Below are 21319 nucleotides of genomic sequence, written 5' to 3'. Positions count from 1 at the left end.
CAGTATTGAGTGTGTGTGTGTGTGTGTACATTTATGTATTTTTAAACCATTACTAGTTATGATAACCAAAAAGGTCGTCTCTTTTTGATTATTGTATCTTTGCTAGGAAAACTGAACTTTCTCCCAATTTCTATCAGCCATTTATATTTCTTCTTATTATTATTTATTTATTGTTTGCAGTTATATTAGCTTTTTATCACTGTGACAAAATACCTGGGAAAAAGAGCTTAAAGGAGGAAAGATTTATTTTGGCTCACAATTTTAGATGTTTCAATTCATAATTGACTAATTCCATTGCTTTGGGCCTGAGCCAAGGCAGAACATCATGGCAAATGGGCATGGCAGAGGAAAGCTGCTTGCCTCATGGCAGCTAGGAAGCAGAGAGGAAGGGGCTAGAAATAAGACAGAATCCCAAGGGCCACACTCTCAAGGACCCACTCCCTCCAACTAGGTTCCACCTCCTGCAGATCCATTCAGCTATGAATTCCTCAATTAGTTAATCCATTGATGAATTCAGAGCCCTTATGAGCCATTCAGTCTTCAAATTCCCACCTGTGCATTGGGGACCAAGCCTTTAACACAGGAGCTTTTGGAGATGTTTCAGATCCAACCATAAGAGCAATACAGTGGACTGAACCTAGTACTACTTGACAGACATTCTACAACTGAACTACATCCCCAGCCCCTTTGTAAAATTTTATTTTGAGACAAATGTAGTAATATAAAAGATGTAGTATAGATTTTTTTAAACAAACTTTACAGTTAAGAAAATTAGTAATATACTACCACAGCATTTCTAGTATGTAAAAATGATTGTTCTCTACACTGAATTTTTGAAGATTCCCTTTCTACATATCTAAATTCAGTAGCTGAGTGACAGCTTTCAGAACACTATATAGATTTTGTATATTAAATACAAAATCCAGTATGTAAATAGATAAAATGATGGTTTTGTGTCTTTGTCTATTTTCTATTGTATACCATAGACTAAGTGATTTATAAAGAAGAGCGGATTATTTTGGCTCAGTTTTTGAGGGTGGAAGTCCAAGATCATGCAGCCACATCTGTCAGGACCTTTGTATTGTACCATAACATAGTAGAAAAGCTGAAGAGGTTATGTTAAAGGGAGCATACAACAAGGGTAGCTTTGCTTTATAATAACCCACTCTTGGAGTGTGTGAGAGAGAACTTAGAAGAAGACTCTCCTGGGAGTTAACCCATTCCTTTGAGAAAGACATTTATCCCTCCATTTATCCCCATGACCTAATCACCTCTTAAAGGCCCCACCACCATTCAATATTGTTACATTGGGGACTGAAAGACGAGTGACTCACCCAAGACAGAGATTCAACCAAGAGATTTTATTGAGGCGCGCGGGATGAGGGTGGGGGTGGGGGGGAGGGCGGAGAGAGGAAAAGAGCAGCAGCAGTGCGAGCCTGCAAGCTTCAGCTTAAGAAGGGTTGCTTTGACAAGTGGCGGGTGCTGATTGGCAGGGTGACTCAGGAAGGGCGAACAGACACTGTGTCCTGCAGGGATTGGTCAAGAAAACTTTTTTTTTTTTATTTTTTATTGGTTGTTCACAACATTACAAAGCTCTTGACATATCATATTTCATACATTAGAATCAAGTGGGTTATGAACTCCCATTTTTTACCCCAAATACAGATTTTGGCGCCCTTCAGAGGGGATAAACCCCACGCGATAAAAAAAACCAAAGGCAAGGTCTCCCCCACACACAACAGGGACCATATTTCAACATGAGTCTTAGAGATTAGTTGAGCAAAACCCATTTGAAAATGTAGAAATCTGTTGCTGAGAAAACTTGGTCTGTATTCCAAAGGATTTGGGGATTATTTCAGACTAACAAAGATAATATATATTGCATAGGTAATATATAGTTATGAAGGATGAATCAAGTATGTAACATTTGTAATAACCAAGTATGTAATAATCAAGTATGTAAAATTTGTAATAACCAGCATCTATCAGAGTTATTTTAATTAAATTTTTATAAACAAATATTTACTGAGGACCTACTGTATGTGAGCTTCTTTATAACTTTTCAAGAAATACAAGACAGTCTGTGCTCTTCATATAGTTTTAGTCTATATTTTCAGTTTTGATCTTTTATAGAAACTAAAGATTTTGTAAGTATTTTAACAGGTTTATTGAAATATAATTCATATTCTATATAATTCACCCATTTAAAACATATAGTCTGATGGCGTTTAGTATATTCAGAATAATATATACATCACTATAATTTTAGAACATTTACATTAGTCTCCCAAAGAAACCTTGCAGCCTTTAGACATCAACCTCCAGTATCCACCCAAACCCAGCCACAAGCAAACACTTCCCTACTTTCATTCTACACGTATTTGGCTATTATGGACATTTTTACATAAGTGGAATCATGCAATATGTGGTCCTTCATGACTGGCTTCTTAACAGTGTTTTTGGGGTTTGTCCATATTATAACATAGATTGTTACTGCATTTCTTTTTATTCCTGAATAACATTTCAATGTATGGCTATATCACATTTGATTTGTACATTTATCAGTTGATTAGACATTTAAGTTGAAGCTTTTATAAGGAGCTTTATATGTAAATGTTAATTACATAAATATAGGTATAGGTTGATGGTAATGACAGGTTTCAGATAGGAAGACTTTAAACTTTCAATGAGATATAAACTAATGATCATATATTTACAAATAAACATTCCACAGATTCATTGTATCTTACCATTCATTTTTTTATTTAATAACAAACTACTCCAATATTTCTGAATTTCTCATTAAAAGTAAAGGATTTTTTAATATGGTATTTTGCCCACATTTTAATAAGACTTCTTCCCATTAACAATCTCAGTATTTTATAGATATTTGTCTTATTTTACAACACAGTTAAGCCACACTTAAAAGCACTCTCTGTCCTCTTTATTAAATACATTTGTGACTCTTTAAGGACCTTGAACATATAAACTAAAAGTTTAGGGCTGGGAATATAGCTCAGTGGTAGAGCGTGAACCTTAGCATGCATGAAGTCCTGGGTTTGATCCCCAGCACTGCAAAAAGAATGAAAAAAAAAAAAAACAAAACAAAAAAGAGTCAGAGTTATCTATCTCACTCACACCTAGTATGCAAAGGTAGAGTAGGTATAGATAATCAGATATAAGTATCCACTGGACATCTTTCCTTTTTCTCTCATCCCCAATAACCGTATTGTCCCAAATCCTCTCAGATCTATGACTTGTCTTTCTCTGCCTGATTTGACCCCTCATAACCTTTCCAACCTACTCATCTATATCATACTCCTTGTTATTCCTCAAACTTGTCAAATACTCTCACATTTTTTTCAGAGTTATCTATACTGTAAACACAGGTTTTATATCTTGAGTTATTTTTCATAAAATACAGTGGCAGTTTGTTTAAAATGAGATTCCTCATTCTTTTTAATTACCTTATAGTTCATAAGTTGATGAGCCATAACTGATTAATCATTTACATTGCTTCTGGTGTTTTGTATGTATATGAATATCTATGGAATGGATTCCTTGAAATAGCATTTCTGGGTGAGGAAGTATATGCATTTGTGTTTTTAATAATTATTGCCTAATTGCCTCTCAAAAATGCTATGTCCAGCTTTTCTTTTTTCTTTTTTAGTAGTGGCGGAAACTGAATCCAGGGTCTTTTTTTTTTCCCCTCCAGCAGTGGAGATTGAGAACCCAGGATCTTGAGCATGTTAGGCAAACACTGAGCCATATCCCCAGCCCACTATGTCCATTTTAATTTCCACCTGCAGCACCTGAGAATACAAGTTCACATCTCAACCAATGCAAGGAATTATCACACTTCTGATTTTTATAAATCTGAAATATATAAAAAAGATTATCAATGTTTTTCATTTTTATTTGCATGGCAACTAATATCTTTCCATTTGATATTATGTTTCTTATCAATTGCAGATTTGTATCATTTGTCCACTTTCCCATTTTATACTTGGGTACATTTATTTGAAATAGATTTTTTTTTTTTGTATGAAGACTGAACCCAGGGGTGCTTAGCCACTGAGCCACATCCCCAGCCTTTTTTATTTTTGATTTTGAGACAGAGTCTCACTAAGTTGCTTAGGGCCTTGCCAAGTTGCTAAGGCTGGCCATGAATTTGCAATTCTCCTGCCTCAGCCTACTAAATTGTTGAGATTATAGTTGTACACCACCATGCCCTGCTTGAAATAGATTTTTGTGTATGTTGAGAGCTTGGAGTGGAGGTTTCTTTTTTTCCCCATATGATTTTTCATTTGATTTAGCATAATTTATTAAAAAGATCATCCTTTCATCATTTATTTCAGTCATACCTTTCTGTTAAATCAGATGAATGTGTATATGTGGATCTGCTTGTGTAATCTCTGATCCTGTCTGTTTGTCTGTGCTTATAAAAACATCACCCTGTCTTAATTAATATAGATTTTAAATGCCTGTTGGTGCCTGTTAGTGTAAGTCCCCAGCTTTGTTCTTTAAGATTTTCTTGGTTATTCTCAGTTCTTTGCCATTCCATCTGCATTGTTCATTTGAGCAAGAAAAATTGCTGAAGATTTGATTGGGATTCTAACCAATCTATGGGTCAATGGAGAACATTGACAGTTTTACAACACAGAGTCTCTTAACCTGAGAACATATGTGTCCTTCTTTCAAAAATGTTTTATATTTTTCTATAGAGGTCTTCAATGTTTTTTTATTAGATTTCAGTGGTATGTTAGAGCCAGACTGTCTTAGATCATGAGAGATTATAAGATCTGATCAGGTGCATCTCCATGCACACACTGTCAGATTGAAATGTCCATGTTTGTAGGGTTTATATTATGGAAATTGGCATAAGCTAAAAATCTCAAATTTTTTTCATCTACCTATCATCAGTATCTCATAGCTATACATTTAGCAGCATACCACTTAGATTTATTACTAGATGTATTAGGTTTATAATGCTATATAAATGATATTTTTCTCATTTAAACATTAAGATAATATACACACAGTAAAATTTACCCTTTTAGTATATCATTCTATAACTTTTGACTAATTTACATAGTTATATTTATGTCTACCACAATCAAGAGTAAATGCTTCCATTACCCCATACAGTTTTTTCCATCCCTTTGTAGTCAGCTCCTTCCTCCACCCAACCATGGTTCCTGACAACCAGGAATCTACTTAGCCTATTCTGGACAGTTTGTATAAATGAACTGTATATAACTATGTAGATGAGATTCATGGTGAAATTCAACCATATTGGATAATGAGTAGTTCCTTCCTTTTTATTGTTAATATTCCATTATGTAGATTACCACAGTTTCTTTGTTTATTCCCCAGTTGAGGGGCATTCGGGTTATTTACAGTTCATAGTTTTGGCCATCATCAATAAAGTTGCAGGTTTGTGTGTAAATGTGGGTTTTCATTGAACTTGGATAAATCTCTAGAAGTGGTCTTTTAGTAATTTCTGAGTCTTCTGGTAAGTATATATTCAACTTTATGAGAAACTGAGCAACTGTTGTGCAAATTGGATATTCAATTTTTGCATTCTAACCAGTGACATATTAGAGTTCTAGTTGTTCCACATTCTTGTTGGTACTTGTTTTTATGCAGGTTGTTTTTGTTTTAGCCCTTCTTATAGGTGTGTAGTATTTTCTCATTGTGGTTTAATTTTTATTTCACTGATGACTTATGATGTTGATCATATCTTCATGTTTTTATTTCCTATCCATGTATTTTCTTTGGTGAAGTATAACTTAAATCTTTAGTCCAATTTTTAACTGAGTAATTTGTTTCATTATTATTGAGATTTGAGAGTTTTTTTTATAAATTGTTGATATAATACCTTTATAAGATATACAATATACAGATTTTTTTTAGAAAAGAAAATCATAGACTCAACTTATTAATAAATAGAAATAAACAATTTCTAAACAAAATTTAGTAAACTCATTCAAGATATCATACCCTGTTTTGCATTTTATATAAACATATTTATATATATGTTTATATAAAATGCAAAAATAGTACTCAAAACATTGATGCATTTGAGGTAAAAAAAAACTATATGATCATCTCAGTGGATGCAAAAAAGACATTGGGTAAAATTCATTATCCACTTATGATTTTAAAAAACTCTTAGTAAACTGAAAGTAAAAGAGAACTTCCTTAATCAGATAATTTGTATCTACTAAACTAAACCAAACTCTAACAATTATGATCCTAAATATGGAAATACTAGAAATACTCACTTTAAAAATCAAGAAGTTTATGCCTACCAAAATGAGAAGTTATGACACCTCTTCTATTTAATATTGCATTGAAAGTCTTACAATATCACCTCTTCTATTTAATATTGCATTGAAAGTCTTACAATACAAGGAAAAGAAAAGAACTCCATAGGATTTAAAACTTGGAAATAAAATTTTAATTATTTGAAAGATTTATTTCTACTTCTACATTTAAAAGTCCAAAAGCATCTATGTAAAATTTATAGAAAATAATAGAGTTTTCTAAATGTTTCAATATCATACCAGTACATTACAGTCAATTATAGTTCTTTATCCAACATAGAAAACATAAAAAATAAGATATAATGTACCTAGGAATACATATAATAAACATCTCTCCACCTCCCCAATTTATAAAAACTTTAATGAGAAGAATTAAAGACCAAAAATACATGGAGAGAGAACCCATGTTTCTGGTAAAAATTAATACCATAGTAATATTTTTTCCAAACTGATAAATCTATAAATTTAACAAAAATTCAACTAACATATTTATTCTAATATTTATATTTAAAGGCTAAAGTGGCCAAGATTGATAATAATGAGAATAATAAAGGCTTGCTACACTATAGATAAGAACTTTTTATAAAACTATTGTTTATATTTTTTATATTATATATTTTTAAAAATAAATTTATTTTATTTATTTTTTTTATGTGGTGCTGAGGATCGAACCCACTGCCTCACAAGTGCCTTTGCCCAGGGCAAGCCCTGTACCACTGAGTTACAATCTTAGCCCCTTTTGTTATATTTTTTAAAGCATCTTATTGGTGCTAGTGTGGGAAAGTTGATGAACAGATCAGAATTAAGAGCTGAGAAACAAATTATTATATAGCAGACTGCTTGAGGAACTAAGGAACTTTGGTAAATGTAATTCTGAAAAATGTTGTAACTCATATAAAAAATATACCACTTCCATTAGAAAAATAATTTGCTAAGATTGCCACTAAAAGAAACCTATAAGGATTTAAAGAAGTGAAGCTAAGTTCCATTGATATTGTGGACCTTGCAATTTTAAAGTATCTCCATAAATAATTTATTCAAATTATTCTGTTATAATAAAGTAAATCAAGCACTCATTCTGTTTTCAGAATACATGTGCTATCATTTATTATGTAAACTTTTAATAAATCCAGTTGTTGCTAAAATTACTAGTTATGACAATTGGCATGATAATTATACCCTCCAAAGGAAAAAAATGTTGTCAGTTTGAACACATTCTAAAGAAATTATAGGTGAATTGCCATGATGTTTAGGATTTGCTTTAAAATATTCCAGTCAAAATAAAATAAGTGAAAATAAGGTTAACATGATTTTGACAGTTATTAAAGCTGGATGATAGGTTTTAATAGATAGGTGCATAGAGGTGCTTAGTTTTGTATATGCTTCAGATTAATAGATAGGTGCTTAGTTTTGTATATGCTTCAGATTTTCCAAAATAAAATACTTAAAAATTCTGAAAAGAAAAAGAAAATCGGATTTCTACCTCACACTTTATATAGATATCAATTCCTGATGGACCAAGAACTTAAATATCAGAAGCAAAACTTTAAAACTTAGAAAAATATAAGTGAATGTCTTTCTGATCTTTTTATAAGGGGTGATTTCTTAAACATACAAAGTGCTAATTACATAAGAATATAATAGTTAAATCTATTACATTAAAATTAGGAATTGCTCTCCATCAGTAATACATAGGAAAGTGAAAAACAAAGTTTTTCCTCACACCTATAAAAAGGAACTAGCATTCAAAATATATAAAAAACTATGAATCAGTAAGAAAAAGATGAACAACTTAATAGAAAAATGGGCAAAAGGCATTACTCACCTCATTAGCAGGTAGACAAATGTATACAGAGACCACAATGAGACACTCTTTTATACTTATGTATTTGACAAACATGAAGAAGTCAGACAAAACCAAGTGTTGGAAAGTATATGGATCAATAGAATTTCTAATAAATTGCTGGGGTGGGATGTGGGGAAAAGATACTTTTGCATCACATTGTAAAGCTGAATATTTAAAAAAATTACAACACAGAAATTTCATTTCTACATGCATTCCCAAGAGTACCTCTTCATATGTGTAACCCTCAAGAATTATATTAGTCTGTAGTAAGTTGGGATCAAGTATTCTGCTCCCAAGATGTTTTCCTATCTAAAATATTACATCTATCCAGTGTTCATGATTCACCTCAAGTGTGTACCCAGATCATAACTAAGCTATAGGCTCTAAATATTTGTATTTGCAGTCTTCAAAAGGGCTTCCTTATTGTGGCTGAAATTATGTGGGCAGATAGTAGCAGAATCAAATATGAATAGATAATAAAAAATATTAATAGCACTCACCATTTATTAAACATGTGCTATTTGTCAGATTTTTTCAGTCTTAAATAAATTATTTAATCTTCACAAAGCCTCTGATGTTTTTAAGTACCATTATTAATTTCTTTCTCTCTTTTTTTCCTATTCTTTCTTTCTTTTCTTTTTTTTTTCTCTTTCTTTCTTTCTTTCTTTCTTTTTTTTTTGAGGTGCTGGAGATGCTAGCCATGCCAGGCACTGAACTAAACCCTAGTCCAATCTTATTTTTTAGGTGGAGGATAGTTAGCCATTGGGAAGTTAATAAATTTCCACAACCTCATATATGTTGTAAATTATAAAGTTGGGATTTAAACAGAGCTTCTTGTACTCCAGTATCTGCAATATGGCCATATAGAATCTATTATCTTTCAGATGCCAAATCCTTTTTTTTAACTTTTTAGGGAAAATAACTCTAATTCATGGTTAGAAGCAAATCGTCTGTTATCACCAGATGCTTTGTGCTATTGTCCATTAGTGAAAATTAAAATTATATGGTATATTTTCACTATTTAATATTATTTTTATTTATTTTATTCTAATTTGTTATATATGACAGCAGAATGCATTACAATTCATATTATATGTATAGAGCACAATTTTTCATATCTCTGTACACAAATTAGAGTCAACACCATTCATGTCTTCATACATGTACTTAAGGTAATGATGTCCATTTCATTCCATCGTCTTTCCTACCCCCAAGCTCCCTGCCCTCCTCTCCCTCCCCTTTGCTCTATCTAGAGTTTATCTAATCCCCCATGCTTCCCCACACACACCCCATTATGAATCAGAATCCTTATATCAGAGAAAACATTTGGCATTTGGTTTTTTGGAATTGGCTAACTTTACTTAGCATTATATTCTCTAACTCCATCCATTTACCTGAAAATGCCATGATTTTATTCTCTTTTAATGCTAAATAGTATTCCATTGTGTATATATATTACATTTTTTATACCTTGTTCTTGGATAGGAAGTATTGTTTTTAATAAATGAGCAATTACACACACAAAGTCGTCAATGTGAAATATAGTATATATTAGTGTGATCTAAAGACTCATTTAAAAGTATGTTAAGAGATACATTTGTCTTGTTTTTCTTTTTTTCTTAATACCTTTATTTTTATTTGTTTATTTTTACTGTGGTGCTAAGGATCAAACTCACACATGTTAGGCAAGGACTCTGCCACTGAGCTACATCCCCCTTGTTTTTCTTTAGTTATAAGACTTCTTATTAAATAGACACCACGCAGAATGTCTATTTAATATATTTTCAAAAAAATTAAATGAAAGATTATTTAATAAGAGTCTAGTTTATTTCAAAATTAATATTATAAAATCAAAAGTTATGTTCATTATCACCTCTCCTATTCAACATTGCATCGACTGTCTAATAATACAAAAAGAAAATATTTTACTATTTATTATTTATTTTAAGTATCATCTTAGTTTAGTTGCTATAACAATATCAAAGGATTCAGACTTCAGCATATGAATTTGGGTGGGGGGTCAGGTCACAAACTCTCAGTCCAGAACAATTATTAAAAATTATTAAAGGGCATATATCTGAAGGGAGGGAGAAGGGGAATAGCAAGGATGGTGGAAGGAGATGGTCATCATTATATAAAATACATGTATGAAGATGTGAATTTGGTGTCAACATACCTTATAACAAACAGAGATATGATAAATTGTGGCATAAAGGTGTATTAAGAATTGTAATGCAAAAAAAGAGAGCTCATGTATAATGGCATAATTTGGCGTGAACATACTTTATATACAGAGTTATGAAAAATTGTGCTGTGAATGGTAATTATGAATGTAATGCATTCCACTGTTGTCATGTATGTAAGAAATAAATAAAAAAGGGCATATATCTGATCTGAGAAATTAACTGGTGTGTGTATTGACCTGATTTTTTGATGCAAAGCAAATGAGCCATTCATGTGTTGTTCAGGGGTTATCACTAAAGGAGCAGAATATCATTGTGGAAAGATCTGGGATAAAAATTTAGATAGCTGAGATCTAATACCAAGCTGAATATTATTATCTCTATGAACTTGGATTTGTTACTTCCTGGCAAGTATGGTCTTGGGGAAATTACTTAATTATATTCTTAATTTCCTCATATGTAAAAAATATAGATAATAATAGATGTCTCAAAATTCTATTGGTTTAGTCACATGTTCAGAAAGACCCACTTATGTCTTTCTGGGATATGGTGTGAATGACATTAAAATATGTCATTAGAATGAACTTTTCCAATTCCACTCACTGTCAGAAGTTTGAGAGTTAGAAGTCTTTCTTGGCATTTCAAGATGATTGACTGAACCAGTTGCTGCTTCTTTAACAGGTGGATTTTCAGAAAAGACATGTGACTGGAGTTCAGAAGAGGAGGAGCCAGTGAAAAAGGCAGGACCTGTCCAAGTCCTCATTGTCAAAGATGATCATTCTTTTGAGTTAGATGAAGCTGCATTAAATCGGATCCTTCTCTCTGAGGCTGTCAGGGACAAAGAAGTAGTTGCGGTATCTGTTGCTGGAGCCTTTAGAAAAGGAAAGTCATTTCTGATGGATTTCATGTTGCGATACATGTACAACCAGGTAGGGAAGAGGTTTCTTAGAAAGTTTTCTTGTTTATATGCTTTTCCCACTTTGTGTTTTTATTTAGTAGTGTTTGATATTTCTATTGCTATTATTATGTACTCTAAGTATGTACCTAAATACAAATGCTATGAGTGTAACCATTCAAACCTCAGTATTTTAGGGACAAGCTGCACAGACCACTTGTGTCTGAAGCTACTTTGCTGCATTTCCCTGAGCATATAACTTAATATTTTACCCTTTTAAACATGGATATTAGCATAATGATATAATTATGAACTTTACATGCTACCATGTTTAAAAGCCAAATAATTTTTGCCATAACTTTGGTATCGTTATAGCTTTCCCCCAACATTTACTATGACATTTTTCAAGTAGGCAGCAAAGCTAAAAGAATTTTACTGTGAACACCTGGGTACTCATCACCTACATTCTTCCATTAACTTTAATATCCTTGCTTTGTCATATATGTCTCCATCTCTTCATGCTTCTTTCTAACCATCCATCACACCATCTTATTATTATTATTATTTTTGAGAGGAGTATGCTGCTCAGGCTGGTCTCAAACTCCTGAGCTCAAGTGATTGTCCTGCCTTGGCCTCCCAAGTACTGGGACTACAGACTACAGATATGTACAACTGCACCTAGCTCGTCCATCTTATTTTTTGATAAGTTTCAAAGTAAATTACTGACATCAGCATGCTTCCCCACAAATATTTCAATATATCATTTATGTATATATACATAATAACTAATTCAGTTTTAAAATTTTGAGATAAAATTAATATACAATGAAACATATAAATCTTAAATGTTTATTTGCTGATTTTTGACAAAAGCATATTCCTGTGTAATTCAAAACCCTGTCAAGATAAGGAGCATCACCATTACCCTAGAAAAACCCAGAAAGTTCTACTTCTCCCAGTCAATTCTCATCTAACCCCACCCCCAGAAGTGTTATAGTATTTGAGAAAACAATGTGACACAGAAATGAGACTTTAAAGGGACCTAGAATAAACCAAAAACAGAAGGATAAATAAGAGATTTAAGTTGAGAAACAGAAGATTGCGAATGGAAAATATTCTAGTTTTTTTTCCTATCGTTTTACCTGGAGTGATTCTAATATATATATGAATGTTGAGGAAGAATAGAAATACTACAGATAACTTCATTTTATGTATTTAATTTTAAATTGATCTTTAATAGATGAGTTATTTTTAAAACAATCATGTGATATTAACTTTAACACTTCTGTCTCTGACCTCAATTCAAACAAACCAAAGACAGAGCTACTAAAATAATTCAGGCTTTGAAAGAAAGCCAAACTTTTACTAATTCTGATTTCTGGCAAACCAACAATAGTATGCCACTTAATTGAAAATTTGAATCAACAAAATTAATATGTTTTCCACTTTTGGATTCTAGGCACATTTGTAGTTATGATTATTAAACATTAGAATGAAGTACTCATAGTACCTGTTATGTTGCTTGTGGTAAAGATTGTTTGCTTGGACTGAGTGTGCCAGATCTGCTTTTCTTTTCCTGTTTTTTTTAATGGTGCTGAGGGTTGAACACAGGGCCTTATGCATGCGAGGCAAGTACTCTACCAACTGAGCTGTATCTGCAGCCCTGTTTTTTTTGTGTGTGTGTGTGTGTGTGTGTGCCTAGTAGAGCATTAAGAAAGCATGACAGTATTGTCTACTACGGTTGGCATTAGGCTATCCAAGTGCAGCACATCCATAGTCCAGGTGTTATCTCATCTCCTAACTGAGGACAGTCCTGTTCCTCTCCTCTACTTGGGGCCTTGAGACAGCAGCCACAGCTATTACTCATTTGATTCAAGTATGAACTCAATGGGTTTTTTTAATAAATTTCTGAAATTTTCTGACAAAAAAAAAAAAAAGAAAAGAAACCACACACAGCCAGGCACGGTGGTGCATGCCTGTAAGCTCAGCGGCTCAGGAGGCTGAGGCAGGGGGATCTCAAGTTCAAAGCTACTCTCAACAACTTAGTGAGGCCCTAAGCAACTCAGTGAGACACTGTCTCTAATAAAATACAAAAAGGGGCTGGGGATATGGCTGAGTGGTTTATTAATTAAGTGCCCCCGGTTCACTTGCCAAAAAAGTACCAAAAAAGAAAAATTCAAGAAACATTTAAATATGATGTTATTTCTCTTATAGGGTATGTTCTAAGTACACAAAGAACTGCAAAAGTAATATTGAACTCTACTTAGTAGAAAGTTAGTAGAGAATTGGATTGGTAATTCTAATAGACCAAATGAGTAAAATATACTGAGATTCTTTTTTAAAAAAATATTTATTTTTTAGTTGTAATTGGACACAATATCTTTATTTAATTTATTTTTTATGTGGTGCTGAAAATCAAACCCAGGTCCTTGCACCTGCTAGGCAAGCGCTCTACCTTGCAGCCACAACCCCAGCCGCATTACTGAGATTCTTAACAACCAGAATTCTCACTGTGTAAAGGATGAAAATACACATAAGGTGAGGAGGCAATAAAGAATTCTGTGGCATTATATAAAATTATGATTTAAAAAAAATACATAACACTTCTTAGCTGTGTCCAATGGAAAGATTAAAAAAAAAACCAAAATGAGCACAGAAAACACTTGGATTTTAATACCAATTAGATCTTAACACTTGGTTTCTTAATACCAATCTCCATTAAAATAAGGGGAAAAAAAAGAAAGCATGACAGAATATGAACACTTGTTTTGCTGTTCCTTGCACAAAGATATGCATAATTGACTTGTGTAGACCAAATTCTACTTCCATATTTGCATGTATAATTATCATTCATATTAGAACAGCAAAATTCAGTTTTTTTATTGGTTATTCAAAACATTACAAAGATTGCAGAATCACATCGGTTACACAGCGAAATTCAGTTTTGAATGTGACAATTTGTGTTCTTTTAGCAGAAAAACTGTTGTTAAGCTCATCCCATACTAGAACATAGTATGATTATTTATTAATATAAATTATTTTATTAGAGCTTTGTAATAATATATAGTAGTTGAGTTCATTCCAACAAACTCAAACATGCAGGGAATTCATTTTTAGTTCATGAAACTCGACCTTTTCCCTCCCATTCTCCCTCACATCTCCTATTCTCCTTCCTCTATTCTACTGGACTAACTTATGCTCATCTATTTATTTATATTTTATTGGTTCTTTTTATTTATATATAAAGTTAAAGTCCTTGTGGTATATTTATATATGCATATAACATGATTTTTTTAAGAATTCATTCTTCATTGCTTCCACTTACCCATCCCTCCACTCTGCCTCTCCATCTCCTCCTTCTACATCACTTATCTTCCCTTTATCTTTATTATTATCCTACCCTTCCCTCCCCCTTTCCTTAATTTTACTCTAGTTTTTGTGTATTAGATAAAACATTCCACCTTTGAATTTTGAGTTTGGCTTTCAATAATTTTTGAAGAAATATATGAATACGTGCCTGAATGAGTGAAATAAGCTGAATTTTATTTCTGCAAAATTAACTACTGGGGCTGGGATTGTGGCTCGCATTGCATATAAATAAATAAAAGAAAGTTCATTGACAACTAAAAAATATTTTTTAAAAAGCAACTACTTGGGCTGGGGATGTGACTCAAGCGGAATGCATACGGCCCGGGTTCGATCCTCAGCACCACATACCAACAAAGATGTTGTGTCCGCCGAGAACTAAAAAATAAATATTAAAAACTCTCTCTCTCTCTCTCTCCTTTCTCTCTCCCTCTCTTTAAAAAAAATAAAAATAAAAATAAAAAGTAACTACTTGGGGTCATTTTCTTTGTCATTAAAAATTATTTTTGAAGCTTAGAGTTTTCATAAAGATCTTAGTTGTAAATCATTGACAGCTAATGTCACAATAATGTTATATAATGTCTTTAAATTGATAATCATAATGTATTTATTGAAGTATACATTCCTAAGACTCTTTTTCTGACAGAATTAAGATACATGCAATATTTAGGGCATCTCAAAATGCCAATTTTTATATTTCTGAATGTAGTTCAGGGAAAGGATATATCTGTACGGGCAGAAATTATCAGGGAAGGTTTCATAGAGATATTAAGATTTAGAATAGACTTTGAAGGTGTACAAAATCTGAATCAAGAGAGAGGGAAAGAAGAGACATTCTAGGCAAGAGGAATGAGTATATTTGCATTAAACAGAAGGTATACTTTCCTTCATAACGTAGAAATTTTATTGTATTGGAGATGAAGGGGAAATAAGATTAATAGGCTGGATAGTAGAACCAATGCATGAAAGAACCAAACCTGAGCTCTTTATAAGGGTCTAAATTTGCTTTACAGAACAAGATGGGATATAACAAAATAAAAATTTTCCTTATACTGGTTTATGGGACTTCTTAGTAAATCAAGTAATCTACTCCCAAATTCCTCTGCATTAGTATTTTTTTTTAACTGAAGTTAATATGAGGTTTTAGATTTAATGATTTTCCAATGAGGTCTTCCAAAAACTAACAAATTATTGTCTAACAGATATAAAAAATGAGTATAAATAGTTATTTGACTAATTACTTGCTTACTAAGTATAAGGGATACTTTCTTTTCCTTGTTTTATTTGATCTTTCGTCCTTATGTAATTAACAGTTTATTCTATTCTCTCTTCCTTTGGCTTCTCAGATCCCCCTTTATCTGTACCCTTCTATTTTCCCCCACTGTTCTCACTCTGTTAGGTACTCAATATTTAAAAAAAATATATTTATTGTTATGTGGTGCAGAGGATTGAACCCAGGGCTTCGCACCTGCAAGACAAACGCTCTATCACAGAGCCCTGACCCTCAATATTTTTGACCTTTATAATAACCCCTTTTTGTCCTTCCTGATTATCATTTCTCTTCTTTATTCATTAGTCCTTCACTCCTTATACAATAATCTTCTTTTCTTCCTTCCTGTCTTCTTTCCTTCCTCCCTCCCTTCCTTTCTCCCTTTCTCCCTTCCTCTTTCCTTCCTTCTTTCTTTGGATGCCTTCTCCAAGTTTGCTCACCTGAAAAATTTCTAAATATTATTCAAATATTATCTCTTCTGTGAAGTCTTTCCTGATCAAGAGTTAGTTATTCTGTTTCCTATTATTCAATTGATGCTTTATTTACATATTCTTTTTCACATGCATGTATTGTACCAAATGGTTTGTTAGCATGTCTGTCTCCCCATTAGGCTATGAGCTTCCTCTGGTCTGAAATGGTATCTTTTCATTTTTGTATCCACAAAACCTAGCATTAAATGTGGCCGGTGGTTGTCTTCTCTGTAATTGTTTTTTTCTTTTTTTAGTGAATAAAGTGTATCAATGCAATAAATGTGCACATGTTTCTTTTTGACTAGAGTTAGAGATAAAAATCGGAAAGGATGAATGAAAAATTTTTACATACATATCCAGGTATATATGATATACTTTATTAAATTTATAGGAATCAGTTGATTGGGTTGGAGATTACAATGAACCATTGACTGGATTTTCATGGAGAGGTGGGTCTGAAAGAGAAACCACAGGAATCCAGATATGGAGTGAAGTCTTCCTTATCAATAAAGTTGATGGTAAAAAGGTATGATACCAACTTTTTTAAGTAAAATTGAGCTTACACTTAACAGTAACTTGAAAATGCTCTTTTGAAAATGAATTTTGGCCATTTGACATGAAACTTAAAGGGGAGTGTAGCATCCTATCGAATGATCCTTGTTTACCATTTTAATGATTATGGTAGGAAAACTCATAAGAACAGTAGGACATCAGATCAGCAAGCCATTATTCACACTTGTTTCAATGCTATATTAAGTTAATGTTGGATCATCAGTGAAAATTATTACAATAATAAGTAGCTACTTTATTACTAAATAATACTTTGATTTCCTGTAGTATTCATGGCATATGTAAGAAGTTACCTATTAAGTATTCATTGATAATGATTTCCTTTAGTTCTTATGATGTTAATGTTGGGGTAACTGTAATAACCCTGGATATTCTATATTTGCTTATAGGTTGCAGTGTTATTGATGGATACTCAGGGGACCTTTGATAGCCAGTCAACTTTGAGAGATTCCGCCACAGTATTTGCCCTTAGTACAATGATCAGCTCAATACAGGTATGAAATAAATTCATTTGGGTGAGTATTTCTTTATTGAAAATTTATAATGTTTGTATTTCTACAGACGCTTGGTAGTGAGACAAACAACAGAAAAGGTATATTAAATGCTAAAGAGACCTATGACACTCAATTTATCCTTTATATTTTACAATTTGGGAAAATGAATTTGAAAACAAATAAGTGGCTTGATAAAGCTCATATATATGACTAATTAGTGGTAGAATGGAAATAAAAGTCAGGCCATTGATTGGGCCCAATGCTCCTTTACGTATCCAATTAGCATACCAATTCTTATAAGAGTAGAATTGTTTTTGTTACTGTAATTTATTTACTGATCAGTTTTCAATTGACTGCTTTAACCAGAGGAAGTTTTATTATGTTATTGATGTTCTTTTTGCTTAATGCCTCAATACACTCAATAATATTAAATCTTATAACATATGCAGATATTGGGATCAACTATTATGTTATATTTAATGAACAAGATTTATAAACATAAAATTTTGTTTTATATAGCCAGTGGAAATGTTTCTAAATGTAAAAACTTTGTGTTTACAGCTTTTTAAAACAACTTTATATACATTTAGAAAAGTAAATGTCTTTATTTAAAATTTTTCATCTTCCTTTCCTTTTTTCTTTCTCTTCCTTAAAGTGTTATTTCAGGGATTATAGTAAGCTTTCTAAATTGTGCTTAAAGTTCTTGGAGAGTTTCATTATAAGCACAGTACATACAACATAAAAGATTAAGTCTATTTTCGTAGAAATTTTCTGTTCACTGAAAAGAGTAGAAGAGAGTGGTAAAGAAACAGAGAAGATCAATTTTTAAAAGCCAAGGTAGCTTAAAAAGGCAGTATACTTAGGATGAGCAAGTTGGAGCTGATCACATGCCAGTAGAGGAGAGTGGAGCTAGTGACTGGTGACTAGTGACTATCCTCTTAGTACAACCGAGAGAGGACAAATAGGAGGAAGGAGAAGAAACCAAGTTAAAAAATGATTGATGCTTTTAACAATCTACTCCTTAAATGAGCTTTTAAAATACTGACTTAGTATCTATTTTCTTTATAATCAACAGTAAAAACCATCATACGAGCCAATAAAAATCATATTGACTTGTTCTTTTTAATATTTATGACTTACTATATATTTTAGACCTTAATAGAGTAAATATTTTCATAGAAAAACCCACTAAATTCTTAGTAATAACTGCTTTTAACTATTATCTGAGAAATGATCTGTTACTTAAATAAGTACACAAAGGATACTGCTTGCATTAATACATAAATATATAAGCATATTTAACTTTTCTTTGAAGTTTTTGACATTTTTTGACAAAAAAGAAGTCATGTTGATGCTATGATCTGTTCATAAAACAATACTACAAATGTATAAGGACATTCAGACAAACTTCTATGTGATGGAACTTTATAAAATAAAAGTAAACAAAATAACAAATTGTGAAGAAATCAACATCTTTTCAAAACACAATTTTCCTTATGGGTTGTTCAGATTTAGCACTATATTTAACACCATTATTTTGGCGTGCTTGGAAGAATTGTTATTTTATTGAGTAATTGTTGAATTAAGTTCATAAAATAATTTTAAAATTCTGATTCCAGAGCAGGTGACTCTTATATTTCTGCAAAATTTTTATATCATTGCACATTGTTTATTTTCTCTCAAGCTTTCTTAGCCCTTTCTTATAAATGTCATCGAATAAAGATGTATGTAAGAGAGTTAATTTTTGTAATAATTGATGTTTATCAAAATAGAGAATGACAGAATAAGTGCTTAAGATTATACTGATTATCCTCTCATTTTGATTTCATAATCAAGGTATATAATTTATCCCAAAATGTCCAGGAGGATGATCTTCAGCATCTTCAGGTAACAATATTACTACTTTTTGTTTATCTGGGTAGGCTTTGGGCAGAACTTTGGAGAATGGTTTAGAAACATAACCAAATGAGAGTTATCCTATGTTCAAGTTTCTTGTTTTTTTCTTTCTAATTCAGTTTTCAAATTCCTTTGTTTCCATAAAATTACTTCCTACCATTCTTGATTATATGAAAATATATAGCAAATTAAAATAGAAAAACAGGCTTAAAAATTACCTGAAATGTGAAGTTAAAGTCTTAAGGTCAGAGATTTGATAATTGATGGTAAGGTATCTGTTATATGCTAGATTTTTTGTCCTGTGGGCTATTAGAGGCTACCTTATAATGACTCACAGAATTCTATTTTAGATCTGAAAGAGATCTTGTGACACTCAGTTTATTCTTTATATTTTATAATTGGGGAAAATGAATCTGAAAATAAATAAATGACTTGAATAAACTCATATATATGATTAATTAGTGATAGAATGGGAATAAAAGTCAGGTCATCTGACTGGGCCCAATGCTCCTTTCCATCTCCAAGCCACACTTGAATCTTAAGTAAGTAAAGAATCAGATGTTTCCTAGAGATAATTCTCATCTCAGTAATAATTCCCATTTCCTTCAATTCATGTTATTTTTGTTTTGTATTTTATGACACCAAGGATTAAACCCAAGTGCACTTAACCACTATGCTGCATTCCAACCCTTTTTGTTTTGAAACAGGGTCTTGCTAAGTTGCTTAGAGCCTTGCTAATTTGCTGAGGTTGGATTTCAGTTGCCATCCTTCTGCCTCAGCCTCCTGCGTCACTGGGATTACTGGCATGTGCCACCACACCCAGGAGTTCATGTTATTTCTTTTTTTCTTTCTTTCTTTCTTTTTTTTTTTTTTTGGTGGCACCAGGAGCATTTTACCACTGAGTTACATCCCCAGCCCTTAAATTTTTTTTTTTTTTTGAGACAGAATTTCAAGAAGTTACTTAGGGCCTTGCTAAATTGCTGAGGCTGGCCTCAAACTTGTGATCCTCCTACCTCAGCCTCCCAAGTCGCTGGGATCATGTTATTCTTGAATAGATAGCAAAACTGTTATTTTGCTGACAGTTTTCCATCTGCATATTTTAGAGAAAAATGAGCTTTCAGTATGTAATATTATCTTGGCAATCAGAGCCATGCAGCAAAATGTGAACATTTAACGATACAAAGGATGATGGAGCAAAGTAACATTGTAAATAACAGTTGGAGTTTGAATTCAGTATTACTATCAAATATATTTCTAGTACATCACAGTATGACAATTAGGTAATACTCTGACTAGTTGAATAGATGCTTCCTCATAAGATAAATTACTTCTGTGGACATATGCTGTAACATAGCCAATGACTTTATAAATTAATTCATGGCACTGTCAATACCAGTTTAGGCGTTTCTACAAATCATTAATTTTAGACTTTAATATTAAGTAAGAAATAGTTTTTTGAGGTCATTTCAAATTTTCCTGTAAATGACGATACCTCAGCCTTTCTCAGAAGTGATTACAAATTCAAATTATACTAGTACATGATTCTAATGAGAGTGTCTAATCCCTGGACCGGCTGCCTTTTAGACACATTCCATCACTCTCATCAGGAACCTAGTAATTACCATTTGCTTTCCAGATTCCCACTGTTCCCACAGGAAAGACAGCTGTGGGCGCTATTCTGAAGGGGCAAGGATAGGAATCTTATGTGTTAACACTCTTCCCCAGCTCCAAGAAGCCACGGACATCTTTGTCTTGAGTATAAAGTAGTGTTTCCTCTATGGGAAAACCATTCAGCCTGTGTGGATGAAACTCTCCTCAGTGGAGGCCCTTCCACAGCTACCTCCTCAGTCTACATTCTCCAAAATCTTGCATTTCTGGCAGTGTAAAAATTTATATGATAGTGTCTCAGGGTCTCAGCTGGGAGCAATACAAAATTAGAGAAGGCAGTTTATTCGATTATCCACTTGTTAAACAAAATACCTAATGCCTTTGTAGCAGTC

At 32.4% G+C, this 21319-nt stretch overlaps 1 protein-coding gene across 3 annotated transcripts in view; it reads left to right on the top strand.

Moving 5' to 3' along the window:
* Atl1 (atlastin GTPase 1) overlaps nucleotides 1–21319 on the top strand; it is a 68788-nt gene that overhangs the window by 25456 nt on the left and 22013 nt on the right. For 2 of the 3 annotated variants that reach the window (XM_040275479.2, XM_021724863.3), the window contains exons 3-6: nucleotides 11040–11287; nucleotides 16751–16885; nucleotides 17319–17423; nucleotides 19260–19310. In XM_040275479.2, the coding sequence (XP_040131413.1) occupies nucleotides 11040–11287; nucleotides 16751–16885; nucleotides 17319–17423; nucleotides 19260–19310 (539 nt within the window). The remainder of the gene's footprint in view (nucleotides 1–11039; nucleotides 11288–16750; nucleotides 16886–17318; nucleotides 17424–19259; nucleotides 19311–21319) is intronic. The other variant, XM_040275480.2, reaches the window with a different exon arrangement.

The sequence above is a fragment of the Ictidomys tridecemlineatus genome, chromosome 5, assembly GCF_052094955.1.
Source record: "Ictidomys tridecemlineatus isolate mIctTri1 chromosome 5, mIctTri1.hap1, whole genome shotgun sequence".
NCBI classification, from domain to species: Eukaryota; Metazoa; Chordata; class Mammalia; order Rodentia; family Sciuridae; genus Ictidomys; species Ictidomys tridecemlineatus.
The sequence above is the reverse complement of the archived record's forward strand: the minus strand, read 5'-3'. Positions and strand labels throughout refer to the sequence as shown.